This window comes from Pleurodeles waltl, chromosome 9 (genome assembly GCF_031143425.1).
Source record: "Pleurodeles waltl isolate 20211129_DDA chromosome 9, aPleWal1.hap1.20221129, whole genome shotgun sequence".
Taxonomy (NCBI): Eukaryota; Metazoa; Chordata; class Amphibia; order Caudata; family Salamandridae; genus Pleurodeles; species Pleurodeles waltl.
The window spans coordinates 503,474,565-503,495,616 of record NC_090448.1 but is presented as its reverse complement, the minus strand read 5'-3'; the positions used below and the strand labels follow the sequence as shown (position 1 = coordinate 503,495,616).

The 21,052-nt window shown below is 43.2% G+C and overlaps 1 protein-coding gene across 9 annotated transcripts in view; it reads left to right on the top strand.

The window, feature by feature from the left end:
* The window catches only part of SYNE2 (spectrin repeat containing nuclear envelope protein 2), a 1,823,309-nt gene that overhangs the window by 262,123 nt on the left and 1,540,134 nt on the right, over positions 1-21,052 (top strand). For all 9 annotated transcript variants that reach the window (XM_069207355.1, XM_069207357.1, XM_069207362.1 and 6 more), the window contains exons 24-28: positions 1,529-1,758; positions 7,034-7,115; positions 11,852-11,952; positions 20,279-20,402; positions 20,787-20,944. In XM_069207355.1, the coding sequence (XP_069063456.1) occupies positions 1,529-1,758; positions 7,034-7,115; positions 11,852-11,952; positions 20,279-20,402; positions 20,787-20,944 (695 nt within the window). The remainder of the gene's footprint in view (positions 1-1,528; positions 1,759-7,033; positions 7,116-11,851; positions 11,953-20,278; positions 20,403-20,786; positions 20,945-21,052) is intronic.

The following is a 21,052-nucleotide window of genomic DNA, read 5'->3' as shown; positions in this document are numbered from 1 at the left end:
ACCACCATGAAAAGGCTGGTGGTATGGGGATCCGCCACGGTTGTAAGGTGTAATGTCTCAAGACCACCAGACTCATAATGAGGGCCATAGTCTCTATAGGATAAGGCGTTGCGAAAGGTAAGTCACTAGTCCTTTTTAAAAAACTTTTAGTTGGTTATAGTGTTTAGATACTATCACTTTGTGTTAGTATCAAACCACCACATCTAAGAACTGTATGTGGCTGTCAATTGTGCTTGAGTTTTGTAAACATCTAGCGCTGATTCATACTGCTCCCCCAAGTTTTTCAGGAAACAGCAGATTTGCATCAGCATGCAGTGTCAGTGGACTTCAACATTTCAAAACCTGTTTGGACATCTTAGAGTCTAATTCCACCATTACACCCAGATGAGCCATAGCTAGAGTTCTATTTCATTCTTCTCCTTTTACTAGTTAAGGTCACTTTGCTTTCCTTACTGCATGCGACTGATGTGGTGGGGAACAACAAATGTGTTTTTCAGTGACAAGAAGAGAGGCTTGTTGTTGCTTGACGCTTATTCTAGAACGATCATATCCTGGATGAGATATCAGTCTTTCAAGTGTAACATGATGTGTGAATGTGCCTACATCTCCTTTTCCCGAAAGTTAAACTCTAGGCAGGATGTGAAGCAGTTCTATCACTACAAGTGTCCAACCAGTGTATTAGAGGCGTAAGGCCAGGTTGGTGGGAGACATTCTTAAACTTAAAAGAAAGGCAAATCCTCAGTGTGTCTGTTCCTTAGACCAAAATATCTACTAGTGATACAGTGGAGCTACTGGACATGTTTTCTTTCAAGCCCTACAGCAGTGTGGTTCAAGCAGCAGATCATCAATCTTGATCAAAATTGGGGAATTACTATTGGTTTTGTTACCTCTTTTACAAATACTGAAAAGTGTCACCAAAAACTCTGTTTGAATAAAGGTTCCTCTTCTGAATATCTAAACTACAGGTAAGTATAACAGTCACATGGCACGGTCAATCCAATCTCACTTGCATAACCACCCTGAGGGCGTTCCTTTGCATAGGGTGGTCTTGACGCTATAATTAGTCAAGCTCTACATGTGAATTTTTACGGTGTCTCGTGACCCTGAAATACACACATGGGCAACCTACGTATAAAGTCATACCAAAAAGTAAGTCGTTCATGAACCACACCGCTATTAATGTATCCTCTCGCGCCAGCCTCTCACTTCGAACTATCAGAACATGATAACGTTAGTTGATTGTGACGTAAAACCTTGAAAACTATTTTGGAGTTAAAATTGAATTCTATATATAGTACACAGTGGCTTATACCTCCGTGCTTTATTTATGTGAAAAAATCAAAGTAACACCGCTCTGAATGAAAGTCATTGATGTGAATGTGAAAGTTCAGCAGCAGTTACACTATATATTTCAATAGATAAGATCAGTGATGTAAAAATCACTTTTCATATTATTTTCTCCGTGTTTCATAATGTGAATGTTTTATGTATCAGTTTACATTTTTCGTATTTTTTTTTATCCATGCAGACATGCTTTTCTGAGAAGGGGCTTTCAGGACGCCTTACTCGCCGCATGCGGGCCCTGCGAGAGTTATGTGAACAGCTGCGACGCGCAAGTAAAACAAAGGAAGCCTGCCAGGAGGCTGACGCAGCTATTACCGAGCTTGAAAAAAGAAAAGCTGAAATTGAGAAGCAAGCCACTGAAATTTTTGGTCGTTTGCTGTCCTCTGCTGGCCACAAGAAGATATCTACGATAAAGTAAGTGTTTGCATTCTTGAACGTGATACCTACCAAGACATGGATACATAGTTCTGTTTCACCTTCGGGAAAAGCATCGCCATTTCCCCATGGAGCTCGGGAATGAGTATCATGTGATGAATACCTGGCTAGAACATGGATCTCCATATATGGAGACATGCACATTTGAATTTGTTAAGGCTTTTCCACATTTGAGGGGCAAGGAGAGTATGAATACAAGGTCAGTTGTTTCAGATAGTGGGCACCCAACCAGCTCCCTATTCCTGTTTTTATTGACTCCTCAATCAGGCCTTCCTAAAACAAAGGGCAAAATAAATAATGTCTTGGGCTGATCACTAAGGATCCTAAAACAGGATCTGTGTAAGTCTGCAGGTGACATGCTGCCAAAATAGGGCTCATTTCTGAAAGGCATAGTTGCAGAAAAGTGACAGCAATATGGGTCAGAGAAGCCAGATGGGAAGCTAAGGAGGTCTTTGCACCATAGGTGTGCTCATGGATATTGACTTGACTACTTCGACAACCGTTTCGACATCTGATTACAGGGCAGAGAACGAACAATCAATCAGGGTTTTTATGGAGCGCGTGGCTACTCAAATAAGTGCCCCGGCACTAAGTCTCGTTGACCACGAGGCTAAAAGACTATTGATAAGACCGACCAAATAACCAAGTTTTTAGTCCACGTTTCAGTGATCCTTCATCCTTCATAACCTGCAAATAGAAGGAAAGAGTATTCTAGCCAGAGGCAGCGAAAGACAAAAAGGGAGAACAGCCCCAATTTTTTCTTTTTATTTTAGGAACGACTGCCAACAAAGCATCTGAAGAACGCAGAGTTCTTGCTGGAAGGTGGTGTGTGAGTCCAATAGCCAGCTAATTAGAACCTGACTGATAGAAGGCTCTCTGAGCAAGCACAAGCCCCCTTGAATTGAACTCTCTCACGGACTGGCAGCCAGTATGGCTCTTTAAGGTGATGACAAATAATATTGCTTTTGCAGAGCTTTATTAGGAGCCCCAGGGTCTGGACCAACTGGAGCCTCTTAAGTTGAAAAGCTGGTAGACCCCAATACAGAACATTGGAGTAGTCCAGTCATCAGGTAATGAGGACATGGATTACTGTCTTCTGGCATTGTACAGGTAGCAAAAACAAAAACATTTTTTTAAGATCTCAGAAGGCCAAAACATGAGCACGCCACACTTTTCTCCTGAGAGCTAAAGGATTATCTATTATCAAAGTTTATACCTAGCTCGCGTACAACCGTGGCAAGAGTAGGAGGAGGTGGAGCAGAAATGGGCGAAAATTGCCCACCTCAAGATAGAAGAAGGGTGCCGAATAATAATATTTCAGTTTTTTTTGTGTTGCATTGTAGGCTGCTCAGACCTATTCACTGAAATACTGCAGACAAACATGCTTTGAATCTACTCTGCACGTTTGGAATATTACTATGCCAGGTAAGGAGAATCTGCATGTCATCAGTATAGGATACCATCTTCAACGCCATAGGATTCCACCAGGACTGCTGAAGGAGTCAAATAGACATTGAATAGCATTGGGTTAAAGCCAGAGCCCCTAGAGGTGCCAAATTATAGAGGTTTGGGGTCGGAAGCGAAAGGTAGGCTCAAGATTGACTGGCATCTATTGGATACAAAGGACCTAATCCAAGCCAAGGCACCACCACCTATCCTAATATTTTCTAAACTAATGCAGAAGGATAGAGTAGAATACTGTATCGAATGCCACCAATAGATCTAAAAGCAATAATGCAACTTGCTTCCCTTGGTCCACTGCAAGCTGGATGGTATTGGAAACTTCCACCCAGGTGGATTCTATACTCTGTCTAGAGAGGAAGCCTGATTGAGATTGGTGCAACAGCCAAATAGAGTCAATGTACTTGGAAAGTTGGGCATTGATTTGTTTATCCAGAATCTAAGAGAAAGCGTGCAATAACGAAGTACAAAAGATGCTTGCCCACTGCTTGACCCTTCATATCTAGCACCTCAGGAACAAATACATGGCTACTAAAAGTATATGGCACTAAGATTTACAGCCCCTTGTCCATTGAGGAGTGCCTCAGCAGCACCTTATTTGCTCCTTACAAGATAGGAGAGGGATAAGGGGATGAAACCATGGGTGGTAAATGTGGCTCTTGGAGGTTCCTGCTTACCTTCAGCTCCTGACATTATCCTGGACCCGTGCGAACCACAGATTGCAAGGAAAGTTCCTGGTGTATCAATGTGGGGGTCAGCTGTAGCAGCTGCTATCCCTACTAACCAGTGTTAGACATCCACGGACATAGAAGGCAAGCAAGAGTAGGATTCGTGGAAACACACAATATGTGAGGAAAAGTGAGAGGCTTGGGAGGAGAGCAAAGGAAGAAAGTAAATCAGACACAGAATAGGGCAGAAACAGAAGAGGAGAAAAGACATGGAAAGAAGAGGAAGGAATAACAAGAGAGACAGAACAGATGAGGTGGAGGGAGAGAAAAGGGAAAAGAGGGGAGGAACATGGGGATGATTAAGAAAGTGAAAAGAGGCGGAAACTAAACAAAAAGGACGAGAGGAGAACATTTTGGGCAAAAGTAGAAAGCGAGGATACACAGACAGAGGTACATTAGAAGGCAATGAAGGAGAAACAAAGTAGATAAGTGTATCAGATTGAGAGAGGGAGGACCAATGTAAGTAACCTAGAGGATAGACTAAAGAAGAGACAGAAAGAAGCGGAAGAAGAGAAGATGGAAGGACAAAGATGGAGAGATAAAAAGTGGTCACAGGAAGGGAGAGTGAAAAGAAAAGAACAATGGGGAGCCAAACAAAGTTGATCAAAGAGAGTATAGAAGGAGATTCGAACGGAGGATTAAGATGCAAGCAGGAAAGGAAAAGTAAGGTAGTCAAATGGAGGGCTAGAGTGTGGAGACATAATAGGGTGAGGAGAGAGAGAGAGAGAGAGAGACATACACAAGATAGAAAAGAAGAGGAGCAGTCAAGTGGAGACGGCTGATGGCTATGGCAAGGAAGGATTGACAATGAGGGCTAGTGAGTTGATGGAGACAGGGGATGTTCACCTGCTGACTGAGCATGTGACCATTGTGTACACATGGAAGATCAAGATCAGTACTCTGTCTACCCAGCCCACTGTGTGGTCTATGAAGTCAGAAGCACATGTTCTGATTGGGCAGTGGTTGTGTGCTTCCACATAAAAGTGCTTGCCCTCCACGCAGCTGTGATCATGTCATTTATCCAGCTGCCTGAGGTTGAACTTTCAGGGGCACACACATTGTAATTCTTTTAAAGTGTTTTAGAGAACTGGATACTTTATGTTGTTTTTCTGTTGCAGCAACAGAGATGGGAGGAAGGGAATTTTTAGGCCTGTCTCAACAGTGCAACTCTCTCCTAACCTTTTTATCTACACCAATATTATTCTACTGTTCTTTGCTTTCACACAAATACATATTGATTCCAGTGCTAGTTACTTGTAAAGCTTCACATTACCATACAACATTCATTAAAAACCAGACCTAATGGGAATGCCAATGCGTGTCTAATCAATAACTCTTAAGAGACTCGGCAGGAGTACCAGTAGCAGGGCCGGCCCTATAACCTGGCTCACCTGAACTTTGCAGCAAGAAGTTAAGGGGCAGAAAATTCCCCTTATCAAAGGAAGCCATTTAATCTCAGCTTGATTATTTTATTACCACATTGTATGTTTCTCAAAGAACATGTGTGAAGATTGCTATTGAGGCATATGCTTGCTTCTCACTATTGCATTCCGTATGCTGTCACTAAATAGATTAAAGGCCCAGCCTGTAGTTTAATAATAAAAAGAAAATAGTTGTGTGTGGCATGTTAACACACAAAACTCATTACCTTAAAAAACACAGTGGGGTCATTACAACCTTTTCACAAGACCGCCGAGGGACCGTCGTGCTGAAGTCCGCCAGTGGTGGCGGTTTTCCACTCAGCGTATTATGACTGTTGGCAGCTCTACGTGTTTTTTCCGACGGAGAGCCGCCAACAGCCATAGTGACGAGCGGCGGGGAAGTGGAGGTTGCTCCACCTCCACCGCCACGCCAACAGAACAACGCCCAGCAAATCACGTCCTGTGATTCACCGCAACAGTGTTCTGTTGGCGGTGTGGTGTCGGCGGAGCTGCCCCCATGGCTCCCGTCCCCTCCCGGAGGATCGACGGACAAGGTAAGTTGATCGTCCGTTAGGGGAGGGGGGTGGGGGGGGTGTTGTGTGTTGTGTGGGTGCATGGGGGTGTATGTGGAGGGGGTGTGTGAGTGCGTGTATGCTTGCAGGGGTGTTGTGTGTTTGGGAATGAGTGCGTGTATGTCTGTGGGTATGTCTGTATGGATGTGTGCATGTATGTTTGACTGTGGGTGTGCGTGTCTGACTGTGTGTGTAGATGTAGGCATGTATGTCAGCGTGTGTGCACGTAAGTGTGTAGGTGGTGCCTGCGTGCGTGTCGTGTGGGTATGGGTGATGTGATGTTGGGGGTCGGGGTGGGGAGGGGGGCCCTGCCACCTTTGAAGGGTGGCAGGGGTGGTGAGAGGGTAGGGGAGGGAGTCGGGTGGGGGTGGGGGAGACCCCTATCAGTGCCTACCGCTGGAAATCCACGGCGGTAAGCCGGGTCAAAATACCGGCGGCGGTATTGTTACGGCCGCCGGGCTGGAGACCCAGGACTCCAGCCCAGCGGTCGTCTCCGCCCTGGCGGGCGGAACGGAGAAGCGGCGGATGACCATCCTCAAAAAAAGAACGCCAGCCTGTTGGGGGTCTTACCGCCGCATTAACACCGTCCGCCAGTGTTGTAATGACCCCCAGTGTATTTTACTTACTTACTTAGTTTACAGTGAAAGCCAAGGTGTATAGTGGATTACTTTAATATGTTTTCACTTTATATGGGTTCATGTGTGTGAAAGAGATACATATGGTTCATCGTAGGTGAAAATGGCATTGTGTCTGCTCATGTTTGCTGTGTATGAACAGGTTCTAGGAAGTGGGGGGGGGGAGAAGTGATATTTGATACTTGGACACTTTCATCTAGGACAGCAAAAATACTAGGACCAGCCCTGACTAGTAGTCTAATAATGTCCCCAAGTGTCATTGAAAACTGGTTAGCACTGTAATCCTGTTTCCATGGCAGTCTAATGGCCTTTGTATGGTAACCTATATTAGCCATCCCTTACAAACATGCTTTAACAATGTCATTAGTACCTAAGTGCAATGGCCCTTTTAGCAGCACTTGAATCTGTTGCACCATAATATTTTATTTACTCTATAGGATGCTGAGCGATAATTCTGAAAATGAAGAGGAGAAAGAAGCCCCCTCCCACTACGCCAATGGAGCCTTTTCAGCTGATGAGGTACATTTATTATTATGGCAAAGTCACTCACCACGATGTGATATTCTATATCTCAAAAACAAATGCATTTATTTTCAAATACATACCTATTGCAACTTATCTTTTTTGGCTTTTTAAATGTTAGTTCTTGTTGTACCTAATGAGTACTGGTATTGATGAATGGCAGTTTAAAATACAAATTAGTGGCATTGTTTGGTAGCTGAGATGGGGACGTTGGATAACAGGGTAACACTGGGGGACTAGGCTCCTCAACCCTACTAGCATCAGAACGTCTGCACACCCACTTGATGAGTTTTTGTCCTTAAGAAATTAAGATGCAACGTACTAGAAAGGGATGGGCATTTTTAGATGAATTCAATTCATGTGGTTAATTTGTGAAACAAAAAAAGTACAGGAGCCAGAAGATTTTCTAAGGCCCCACTGCTAACACTGCTAAAGGTTGGTGTAGGATAGTAGCACTTTTCTGACATAGTAGTTACCCCCAGTTTTTGCCTGGTGTCAGTGTGATTAGACTGTGGTACACTGGGATCCTGCTAACCAGGACCCCAGTGTCAGTGTTCTTTCCCCTAACTTTAGTTGGTAAGTAACTTTTACAACCCACAATTGCCGTACTGGTGCACCAATGTAAGTCCCTAGTAAATGGTACTTTGGTACCCAGTGTATTGGTACACCAGGGCCCCCCATGGGCTACAACATGTATTAAGCGACCCATGGAGACCCATACAAACTGTGACTGCAAGCCTGCCATTGCAGCCTGTGTGAAATAGTTCATGCACCTTTCACCCCAAATATAATGTTTGCCTTACATCATGGTCACTGCACTCTGACCCTATAAGTCACCCCTAAGGAAGGCCCTTCAGCCCAACAGCAGGGTGCTTGGTTTTCAGTGTGAGGACATCTCTTCATGAGCAGAGGTACCCCTACAAACCACAGACTCCATTTTCTGGGCTTTGTAGGTGGGGGAAAGCCATCTTAAGGTATGTAGTTGGACAATGGTCAACACGAGATGTCCAAATACATAATGGCTTCAAGGAATCTGGGCATGTTTGGTATCAAACATGTTGGAATCATGCAACTACACCGATTCCAGTGCTAGTTGCCTGATACCATGTACTCTGGGGTTGGCTAGGGGTTCCCCCCATATCTGCCTGTACAGCCTTGAAGGATCTGCATGCCGACCCATGGGACCTGGAGAGTGCTGGAGGCCAGGGCTTCTTGGAGCTAGGTGGTCTTCGGACAAGAGATCCAACAAGCCTTGGCAACAACAAACAGACATGGTGCACAGGTTTACAGCCAAACAGTTCCCGTGAGGGACCATATACTTCTCAGCTGCAAAGAAGACTGGTCAGTCCACTGGAGAGCCATAGAACCCCCACCTGTGTCATAGAGCCTTGAAGAGTCTGTGGGACAGCAGGATCTTATCTTAGCAGAATCTTATCTACTTACCTTGGGTGTTCCTGTGCTTCCCCAGCCCTAAGGGTCCCTGGGTGGTAGTTAGGGTTGAGAGTGGTTCTCGCATTCCATTTACTTAGTATATGGTTTGGCTCCTCCATAGGGGCACATGTTATTATACGCCTGTACATACCTTTTTTAAAGTATATTCTTGTATGACCATACCTACGGAGATATACCAAAGTTAGTTTTAGTATGTGTGTTACAATAAATATAGTATATTTTTCTAACACCGGTGTGGTTCTTTCCTATGTGTACGTCACTGACTGACCGGTGTGGTATTTGTAACTGCTTTACACCCTCCTGGATAAGCCTTAGCTGCTCTCCGCAGCTTCCCCTCTGACATCTCTGATTATCTAGAACCTCCTACACTATTACTAAAGGTTGCCTGGACTCAGTACAGGGTGCCTCCCCTATAGGTGCACACCATATACTGAGCCAGCCTCCTACAGTTGGTGTCAACCAATACCCAATACCTGGACTGCCTAATCTCATTACTCGTTCTTCCCCACCCCATCGTTTTTTAATATCCCTCCAGACTCCCTGAATCACAATTTTCCTATCTTTCCCTTCCTCCTCCTATCTCCATATTTCTTTCTCTTGCTCTGGCTTAACATGCACAACAAGTGCTGGACATAGCCTCCTGCACAAATTAAGCACTGCTTCCTTCTAAAGAGCCTTTTCTGCTCTGTTGTCTCTGTGTTTGTCTTCATTTCTTCAGTGATTAGACAACCGAGTAATTTTTTGCCGGTGCCCTTCATTCAAAAGACCTACAGACAATGTTGCAGAACAAGAAAGCACATATATGAGCAGGAAAGAGCCATTGGATGTCCAGATAAGCGAGCACAATATTTTTCCTCTAAACTTTATAGTGCCACAATTTGGCGCACAAACCCCGGTTTCCCCTACGCCTACCCAGCCCTGTTAGCGTCCTCTGCAAGGACGCTAACAGGGCCTTAGCGCCGGCTAGTGCCATTCCATAAATATGGCTCTTGGTCAGCATCTTGGAATGGTGCTATACTTTTTGACGCAAACCTGCGCAAACGCAGGTTTGCGTTAAAAAGTATAAATCTGCCCCTATGTTTTTTAATTGTAGTGCATTTGCTGATAGCGAAGTGCTTACACCACCATCTGTACCTATTCATTCTACAAAATGCATTATTTGCCACACTTGTTGCCTGGGGTGAAGAAATGAGTCATTGTAGAAGATCATTTACTTTGGTAAAAGCTGCCTGTTATTAAGGGAAGCATAGATAAAATATGTTGTAGAGATAGTAGATTAGTAGACATAAAGCACCGGATTACTCTTATCTGATGCATGGGGATGTCCTTTGTCAGGAGCACATTCATCAGGAGCATCTGACTCAGAGACCTGACCACATGCTTAAAGGCAGGAAAAATGTGTTCTCCCCAGTACTGGCTCAAACTGCACCTGCGCTGGAAAGAGCACAACAGTGATTCTGTCTTTCACTGATACCGAGTCTGAATTTCAGGCAGGAGGAAGGGATCCAACTAGAGGTGAGTAAAAAGGGTGTGTGTACCTGCTTGAAGTGGACAGGGTGAGCTTCCGTTCAGAGAGGTACGGTGCCCTCGGGGATGCACTTTACTGCTTGTTTGCACTTGCATCAGTGTTGTTAATACTGTGCAGGCACAGGACCAAATTGGCTCACTCATTTGCATGGGGCTACACCCCATGCAATGAGGAGACCCTAATGGATGAAAGACAGTCTATCATTCACATGGAGCTAGGCGCCAGTCGACATGAGGGAATGCCTTACTTGGATTGTGCATGTGTTAGAGTCTCTGGCCCTTTCTGTGATCCCCAAGTCCCCGTGGCCACGTAAATCGGGTTGAATGACCATAGCACTTCGCTGAGACACTTTGGCCCTGATTCTTACCTTGGCGGGCGGCGGAGGCCGCCCGCCAAAGTACCCCCGCCAGAACACCGCACCGCGGTCGTCAGACCGCTGCGGTGATTCTGGGATTTCCTCTGGGCTGGCGGGCGACCGCCAAAAGGCCGCCCGCCAGCCCAGTGGAAATCATCCTTCCCACGAGGACGCCGGCTCTGAATGGAGCCGGCGGAGTGGGAAGGTGCGACGGCTGCTGTTGCACCCGTCGCGTATTTCAGTGTCTGCAAAGCAGACACTGAAATACAAAGTGGGGCCCTCTTACGGGGGCCCCTGCAGTGCCCATGCCATTGGCATGGGCACTGCAGGGGCCCCCAGGGGCCCCACGGCACCCCATACCGCCATCCTGTTCCTGGCGGCAGAGCCGGCAGGAACAGGATGGCGGTATGGGGTGTCAGAATCCCCATGGCGGCGCAGCGAGCTGCGCTGCCATGGAGGATTCTTATGGGCAGCGGAAAACCGGCGGGAGACCGCCGGTTTTCCTCTTCTGACCGCGGCCAAAGCACCGCGGTCAGAATGCCCTGCGGGGCACCGCCAGCCTGTTGGCGGTGCTCCCGCCAACCCTGGCCCCGGCGGTCCATGACCGCCGGGGTCAGAATGACCCCCTTTATGTGATATGGCCCAGGTACTGTTACAATTCCTGTGTGTAGTAATAGCCAGTTAATAACTAGACCTCTTTGTTGGACTTTTTGTTCTGCCTGTTGTCAAACTATAAACATTCACAATGGGCTGAGACCATAGCTGGGGTGGTAATGATTTCAAATGTTTAGCAGAGTAGCAACCTCCTCAACCATCACAAGGATCACAGTAGGTGATGGGTGCCATTTTCTACTGCATGTGACGTGCCTGTGCCTACAGCTTGCTGAGATTTGGTAAATGTTACACTCCGACCAGCGCATGGCCAATGCTACAGTAATGCCTCTTTTAGTAGTTACTTTAATGCACCACTATAACAAATGGGTTTACATTGGGCCCTGCCGCAAGGGGGAAGCTTCCCATTTCTTCTGTACAGGGTTTGCACTGATAGGCCATGGTGCATACTGAGAACTAAAAAGGATTTTTCTTACATAAGCTGCTTCAATTCCGAAAACTACTGTGTTGGTCTTGCTGCGGCAGGGCTACCGTGAAAACGTGCTTGTGCCTGTGTAGCAGGTGAGAAGTGCACACAATGTGATTCTGATGCATTTGGTTTGCTTGTGTAGAAATGTAGTCAAGTTTGTATCTCATGACTTTGCTTTTTATTTCGATCAAAGGAAAATAGCAAGCATATTTTCAATTTGTTAATCATGCTGTGTTCGATTTCTGAAGGAAGTAAAAAAAAAATTTCTAGCAAAATGTTGAATGCCATAACATACGTTTGTTTTTGTATTTGTGTAGGCACCTGAGACAGTTCACCACTTTTCGCAACAGAATGGAGCAAGTTGTGCAAATGAATATGAGGAAGAGACTGAAGTACCTCTAGAAACACTTGTGCAAAGGTAATTAAAACAGTGATGTAAAACATGTGAGGAGATGAACAAATTATAAATTTAATTGGCAGGCATGTAGACTGTTCATGTTTAACTTGTACTGTTAGTAATGGGATAATAACGTGTACATTGGAATTACGCCTAATGACAATATATTGTCATAAATAGTATAGTATGCATTTCAGTAGCATTTATATTTTTTCAACCTCATCTTGATTTTGGGCAAACAACACAAGCATGAGTACAAATGATATTTTGCCATGCCAATATGACATTAATGTAACAAATCAAGTGGAGGTTCGTAATATCATTTACATCAGCATGTAACAATGTTTCCCTGGCGTTGAGCAGCCTCACCAGCGTTATAACGTACAATGTCTCACCAACTTTCTAACTGCCACCAGCCATTTATTTAGTAACAGGGAGCTGGTATGTTGCATACATTATCTCCACCTCACCAGATACTATTGCAGTGGTTCCCAAATAACTCTAGTTCTGGAAACGCTCAGCAGTTGCATATACTTTGTAATGAGAATTACACCTTGCTAAACCTTTAAGACAGTCAGAACATTGCCACCTGCACTTCCCCAAAAGGGAACCATTGTGATGCACTTCCTGAACACTTTGTGGATGTCCTGTGCATATCCAAGGAGCAGGACAAACGGTGACGGCTGCAGTCGGTCTTCAGTTATTTCACTAATTACTAATATTTGTGATCAATAGTCCCTAATGGGCATTCCTAGGCCAAATGTAGAAACCGCACCAATAGGGGCAGCAACATGCCGAGCTATCAGCAGGGCCACACTTTACCATGCTAACCGGTTGTAATAAGCTCTGTGAATGAACTTACATGGGTAAGTCTGTCTCCCATTTGAGGAAACTTCCCTAGTTTGTTGGCTACAATATATATATGGGCCATGTGATATGTCATGTTCTAGCTCACGAGCCCACTTCTCCCTAGCTTGATTGTGGTCGGTTTTCGTGTTCTTCTATATTATGTTGTACATGGTGGCTGCCATCTTTATTTGGCATTGGTTTGATATAATCACTTACATCAGGCCCCAATCTGCTGGCTCCTTGGTGAGAAAGAGAGATCTCGTAAATGGTTCGTCACAGTCTGTGAAACAGAAGGACATCCAATGGAGAACATGGTTCCCCAGCCCTGTATTCTTGTAGTGTAATTCATTTTTATTTATGTACATATCTTCAAAAGGTATTCAGCTGTAAGAGAAAAAAAATGTCTCTTTGCCAAGTGATCATTAGTTATCTCTATGCTTGAGCTGTTGCTCAATAGCAACAGAAGTGTATTTGGTGTAATTTTGCATATTTTAGCAAGTTACAACTGTGCTCAGATAGTGCTATCTACTGTATGGGTTTCTCGACTGAGCAGTGACGTTTTCGTCTTAATTACAGTTGTCAGGGGGATTGGGCCCACCACTTCTCTTTCAAATTCAGAACCTGGGGCCTGTCTGATGTTGAATCTCTAATTTGGTGGCCAGAGTAACTGAGCATTTGCTATTGTTTTTCCTTAATATACTATTCATATCCCAGTTATATTCTCTACCCAAATACCTGATGGATGACTTTTGCCTTTGTTTTGTAAAATCGAAGTCAGGAACAATTTTAGCTACTCAGGATGAGGGACTAGGCCCTTGATGCATAAATTGTCTTGTTGCTTCAAAATATCGAACTAATTTACTCTGTGTTTATCAAATGCTTTTCATGAATCCATTTTTAATGCTATTTTCACAAATATATACATTTTTTATTACTGCTCTGTTGTAATCACTTGTTCAGTCAAAAAATGTCCTTTCTGCCAGACTCGTTTAGTATCCATATCTTCTTTAATCAAGTTGTTGAGTCATCAAAACATTTGTGACCACCTTAATGTACTTAGGAGCTGATTGGTCTTCATCCGTGGGACAGTGTCCAAGGAAAACGTTAACTGCAAATGCAAACAAAAAGTTGACAAAAACATACCCGAAAATAGTATATCACAGACATAAATGCTGCACTCAAAGACATTTCATGGAACAGGAACCACAAAACCTTACACCAGTGAAAGTAAATAGAGAACTGTCTAAAATTGTACTGGATACTTAGAATTCATTCACAAGAATAATGTTAAATGATCTATTCATTATTACCGTCCTGATTTTGAGGTTGGTGGGTGGCCCCGAAGCAGGTGATCATTTCGTAAAGCTTTGGCAGGAACCGCCTTCAGCATGACAAAACAGCGCACCAAACTGTTTTCTTTTGTATTTGAAGAATGACCGGTAAGCAGGTGATCATTGCTTGAAGCTTTGGCAGGGACCACCATCAGTATGACAAAGTCGTGCATCAAACAGTTTTTTCTCTGTATTTCCCAAAGTGGAATTTTGTATTGAAATTGCAAACAAAAATTCCCCTTTTCCCATGGGAATCCTTTCCAAAGATGAATGGAGCATTTAGCAGTTTCTACTGGTAGTAACGGCCAGTGAAAATTGGCTTCTAATTTCACCTTTACTTCATTGGGCCATTGGAGGAGTTTATTCACTAAACCAAAGGGCCCCTCTGCACCTGAATTTAGTGGCAGACCATATTTGTGGCGGGAAAGATACTCAGGCCCTCATTACAACCCTGGCGGATGGGGGAGAAGTGGCGGTAATACAAGGCCGGCGGAAAAAAAATGGAATTATTACCATGGCGGTTAACTTGAGATGATGGGGTAATCCAGAGGACTTCGGTCTCCAGCCCGGCGGCCGTCACCAGACCGCCGGCGGTATCAGGACCCTGCATACCGCCATGGATTTCGGGTGGTTTTGAACCGCCACGAAATCCATGGCTGTAGGCCCTATCAGTGCCAGGGAATTCCTCCCCTGGCACTGATAGGGGTCTCCCCCACCTGAGTCCTCCCCCACACCACCCACCCCCCTGCAACCCCCAGAGGCGGCAGGACCCCCCTCCCCACCCCCACCCCCAACATGCACATACACACACCCCTACACTCACACATACACTACAACAACACATACCCACACACATACGAACAGACATGCACACAGACCGACCCGCACACATTTCCCATACACACAACACCCCTGCATGCACACACGCACTCACACACCCCCTCTACATACTCACACTCACACCCCCATGCACGCACACAACACACAACACCCCCCCACCCCACTCCCCTAAGGATGATCAACTTACCTTGTCCATGGGGGCTGCTCTGCCTCCAGCACCCCGTCACCAGAACACCGCCACACCGAATCATGGGACGTGATTTGGTGGGCGGTGTTCTGATGATGGGGCGGTGGAGGTGGAGCAGCCTCCACTTCCCTGCCGAATGCCAGTATGGCTGCTGGTGGCTCTCAGTCCGAAAAAGGACGGAGGGCTGCCAGCAGTCATAATACGCTGCACGGAAAACCACCTGCACTGGCGGTCTTCAGCACGGCGGTACCTCAGCGTTCTTTAAAAAAGCCGCCGAGGTCGAAACGAGGGCCTCAGTCTCTGTTGTAATGGAGTGTCCTTACCGTCAAAAATTAAATCAGGCCCTATATTATTCCGGTTGAGGGCTGATATGTCAATTTAATCTTTGAATTGTACCTTTCAGCAAAGTAAGATTGAGCATAGTGTTTCCTGTCCCATCCTTACCTCCAAATATATATGCATTCACAGCATCAACTTTATTCCATGGGAAAATAACCCCAGCCATATACTGTGAATGTAAGAGTATAGAAAGATTTATGTATATCATGTATGTCTCTATAATTTTGGCTTTTCTCTGCATTTCATACACTGTTCCTCATTTAACATAGTGTGTGCAGTACTTAAAGAAACATGAAGTTTCATTTTAACATCTCATCTACAGTAAACCGGGATGTGGTGTGACAAATCTATTAATGGCAAAACTTTTGTAGATAAAACAATTTTTTTAAAGGAAATATTCACTAATATATCCTACTCCAAAGCAAACATCCTCCTGTAATCTCTCCCTTTGCTTACTTCGGTAAAAACAAGTGCAGGGAATATTTTTTCTCCTGGATCCTACCTCCAGTACTGCTGAATGCCAAGGCTGCCTAATTATGATTGTACCTCTTTCTTCTTTCTTCCACTACAGAACACTTCCTGCCACTTTATCTCACTTTTGCAGTCCTACTTTATCCCTTTGTTATTGTTGTTCTATCTTTCTCTTTGTCCTTCTTTATTGCGTTTCTGACTTTCTCTCCTTCCTCTGAGTTAAAATCTGGTCATGAAAAATACATGTTGGTTCCCAAAAATGAGTGTCGGCGCCGACAACCTGCAGCCACTTGCACTAATGTACTGCCTTTTCCTGCTCCACATTTCTCTTTTCATTGTGTGTTGAAACACCTCATATCCTGCAATTCTTCTGACATCCCACCTATACTCTTTCTACTGGTGCAGCTGTCCAGAACACTCAAAAAGTGATGTTCGAGATAGAACGGAAATTTACATTGCATTAGCCCATATTGTATCGGTGTTTGAATCTACTCCATTGTAAGTCCCATTTTTGAATGAACAGTTGAAACAGAAATAGGACTTATGTTACAGTCCACCTTGCCATGATGGTGTGTAGACATACATCGGTACACAACAGAACAGCTGATTGCATGTCTCTTTCCTTTGTCTGAAACTGTTTCTATAGAGGGAAATGTCCATCGTTCCACACAATAGTCTTGCTGTTAAATGACAAATATTTTTGGAGTAATAACATTTTTAAGAACACTTCCATATTTATTTTTTTGATTGCTTTTGTATTGCTGACTTATGACCAGTAACCATTTTCTTCTATAATGGCCGTTTCATCATGACCTTTCATTATGATGTTTTTGGTCATTGAACATCCATCAAACAACATATTCCCAAGTCGACTGACCAATCAGTTCTTACCACAGGGGCTCAGATTTCCATGTGCATTCTTTGACAGTTATATTGATTCAAAGTTAATGACCTTCAGCACGCCAACAAAACATGCATACACGTGACTAAGACATCAAAAGTGGCAGCATAGGCTGTAAATTATTTCATGATGTCCTAGAAACCTATTCATGTGACCTCTCTTCTTTAACACTCATCCGGACAGAGGTGTATGGGCAGCCTGCCCTTAATCATCATCTTCCTTTTTTCTAATATTGTTATGTAAAATTAATTCCATCACACTTAGAAAGTGACAACATCCAAGTACGGAACAATATATATATTATAATAATACAGGAAAAGGCATCGAACTGAAGATCAGGGAGGTTCAAGGAGTTTCAAAATCTAAAAAATTTGAACATGATGGTCTTCAACTGTTTCCTGAAAGCTGTATATTTCTCAAACTTGCTAATATTAAAGGGTAAGCGCTTATATTATTTAAAGAATTGAACAAAGGGTCTCCAATCTAAGCTCCCACTGTCCGATGGGTTTGTACAGTTTGATGTGTTTAATCAGAAAAATAGGTGTTCATCCATACACTGTCTGACTGGATGAGATAGGCCATCAAATACAATGCAGGGTTTAGAAGGAATCCAGAGCTGGCATACAGCAAGCAGTAATTGCATCCTTTTATATTTTGTTTTTTCACTGTCATGGATGCCTGATTCTGGATTAATTTGAGATGATGGGGTAATCCAGAGGACAGCCTGTGTGTAATGCATTGCATTTGTCAACCTTTGCCCCGAAAATAGTCTTAGCCATAGTGGCCATATAGTCCTGGAAAAAACACATACTGACTCAGCAAAAGAGTTACAGATAGTGTGAGAAGGCATTGGTCACAGCCTTCACCAGTGCCCCTATAGACATAGCAGTGCAAAGGTAAACACCTAAAGAATTTCTTGGAATCTTCACATGGTGAATGTGGATGTCAGAAAAAATCTATAGATGTGAACGATGTCAAATGATGCAGGTTTTTGGACGAGTCATCAGTTAAGTTGAGCCAGTTTACTTGTATCCTTGTTTCGCCATATCTGTAAATTGTTTATAAACTTGTGAGAACTGATGTAAAATTACTAACGAGTCTAACGACCACCCTGGCGTCATAAGCATATGTGTACAACCAAAGTTCATATCTGTGTGACAGTTCATGTGGTTGTTGAACCTACTTCATGTAAAAAGCTGGAGAAAGGCAAGATTCTTCATGTACACTACAAGTTACATAAGTTCATTTCAAATGAAATCCCAAAGGATCAAAACAGATCAAGAGACCATCAGGAAAATCAATCCCTTGCAGTATCAAACACAAATGCCACTTTCTCTATGATGTTGAAAGCAGCATAGAGATCCAATACAATTAAAATGGCTATGTCTCTTAGCTCAAGTCACTGAAATGTTAGTTTTTGAAGCCGTTCAGGGTTAGTTTAGGCCTTTCAATTTCTGTACTCCTGCACCCACCTCTGTAGACTCTTTTAATCATTCAGGTGTTCAATTCAGGATGCATTCCCAGGAGAATCAGCATCTTTTCCTCAAGGATTTCCCCAGCCAGATCTTTGCCTTTCCCTATTACTGAAGGAGGCCAGAGGAACATATTGGAATAAACTCAGAAGTACTATGTATATCCCTAGGGCAAGTACAGTGCAAACAAGTTGTACTGCTATGGTGTGGACGGGCCCAGATTCTTGCAAGGGCTTCTCTCTGTAACAGCATATAAATATTGTTTCAGAAAAGGCAGGAGATATCCCAATGCAAGATTGCTTCTGTCATTGCTGAAAATATTTGAATGTATTCTGGTATGGCTCCTGGAAAATGACTGCTGTAATTTTCCATGTGTAAAATGCATGCAACCAGAATTCCACAGTGTATAAAATGAAAAAAAAAGAAAAACACAGAAATCTGGCATATTACTCCCATGACCCACTCTTCTCCTGAGCTCCCATTACTGGAAGGCTGTACCAAAGCCTAGGAGAATCCCGACTAGAGGAGCCGGACACCAATAGTATGGCTAAGAGAGGCATAGATTCTGCAGCAAAACAGAAGAGCACATCCCCTACCCATTCCCAAGAAAATTCACTCCAATGGAGCATGCACCCCAGGACCCTCACCTCGCCACCAGCAGACCAGGCCCAGAGTGAACAAATGGATGAATAACACCCAACTGGAGAGTACCAGCAGGAAAATAAAGGAAGGTCCTAGAATGTGGGGGATGTAAAAAAGACCACTATTTTAGGACACTTTAAACAGAATAAATCCACATACCCTATCTAATGAGATCCCTCCTGTGTTGTTTAGGGCACAGCTACTGGTGCAGGACTGGACACAGTAGAAGTTATAAACAGTGCAGCTGGCACAGTGACGTCAAGGCTCAATTATAGTTGTTTTTACTACCAAACCAGAAGATGGGGGTAATCAATAGAATTGGGCTCATTGCCCTGCTTCAGGACATCTAAAGGATGAAAATACAAAAAGAAGAAAACAAAACTCTTTCCAAAAGGGAAGGTAGGCTTCCATTGTTTTGAGAATCATACGGGAAGTATGGTAGAGGAAGCTCCGCCTTATGACTCCTAGGAAGCAGGTGGAGCCTAAGTTAGAAACTGGGTACCAGTATTCGTTCAGAAGTTTATTTGGGATTAAGGTAGGTAATCAGGTTTATGTCATGGGGCAAACCCCACATTGTAAGGACTGTGATGAGGAAGACTAGGACTTGGAGTAATGAAGATTACCAGTAAGTAACAGGAGCAGATTTTTCCCCATGGAGAATTCCTTTCTACTACAGTTCCATTAAATCTGATGGCTTTCCCCCTGCATTCACTCAGTTGAAATGTTGTAATATCTGACAACGACAGAAGTAATTTGAACGTGTTTGCCAGCTGGAAACAGCACACACGTTGTAGTGGACCTATGATTTTTTGGGTGTTCAAATACTTTTGCAGATAAACCTACCTGAAATGCCCACAACCACATCCTAAACCTTAATATTCAAATGCAGAAATGTGTACGTAAAGTGAAATTTCCACACTCACAGATGCACTTCCCTTGAGTAAAATTTCACCAACCGTCATTCTCATTTTATAGGTATACGGTGGAACGTTTGTGCATGTATGTACAAGTTACCACTATTGAGTTATTCCCATTGTGCCAGATTTGTTCTCTCCTTTTTTCATTTGGTTGTCATAGCTGTGTTTTTGAAGCGCCCTGGTCTGTTTCAGTAGTATATTAGATTTCCCTCATTTATCTTCTGCATGCATACAAAAATATAATTGTGTTATATGGGTTAAAAGAGTTAAGTGAAAAAACAAAGATCACTTTGGAAAAGAAAATATTCATAATAGATCAATGTATATTATAAAAATAATTTTAATTTTCTTTTATAACATTGAATTCATTAACAGAAAAATTTCCTTTTCTGGCCTAGATGTGATTCACAAATGCATAAATTCAAGCTTAATTTGCAAAACATCAGAGAGACATTGAACTCCGATTTTACAGATGAAACACAGACTGTGTCCTATCTTCAAGACAAACTTCAAGAACTACAGGTAAAGAAACAATTACACACCACATTTATTGTGTTTATAAAGTCACTACTGAAAAATGAAATGCAAAATAACTCCCTAATCCTTGGGTTTACTTGTGGGATTATATTCAATCTCCATCATAAATTAAGGCAAATACACTCTTAACAGGACTAAAACTATGTACCTAATTAACAGCAATGTTTACGAAAAAAAAATGAGTACTACAGTAGTACTGTTTTACGTACTTCTGCATGCCTTTATGAATCGTCCCTCAAAATCCAACTCTCTAATAGTAAATGTACAAAGGAATACTACTTTATGTATTTCAAAATGCCTTCGTGAATAGGCACATGATTTCTAAAGAGTGCTGTTGAACCATATTTTTGCTTGTTTAAAATGTATTAGGACTTTCAGAGTGAAGCAGATACTCACTGGAAACAGTTTGAAGCTAGATCCAATTTGATAGAAAAGCTTGTGGAAGATGCTGAAAAGATCGTAATATCTGAAGAACGAAATAGAATGAAAAGAGAATGGAGTGAAGTTCAGATACTTATAAATGCCAGGTACATTTATCTCTCTAAGAATGTTCTTGAATGAACTGTAGCAAATTGTAATATGTTCTCTTCTAATTACTTTCTTAATCACTTTACTTTAAAAGTGTTTATCGTTTC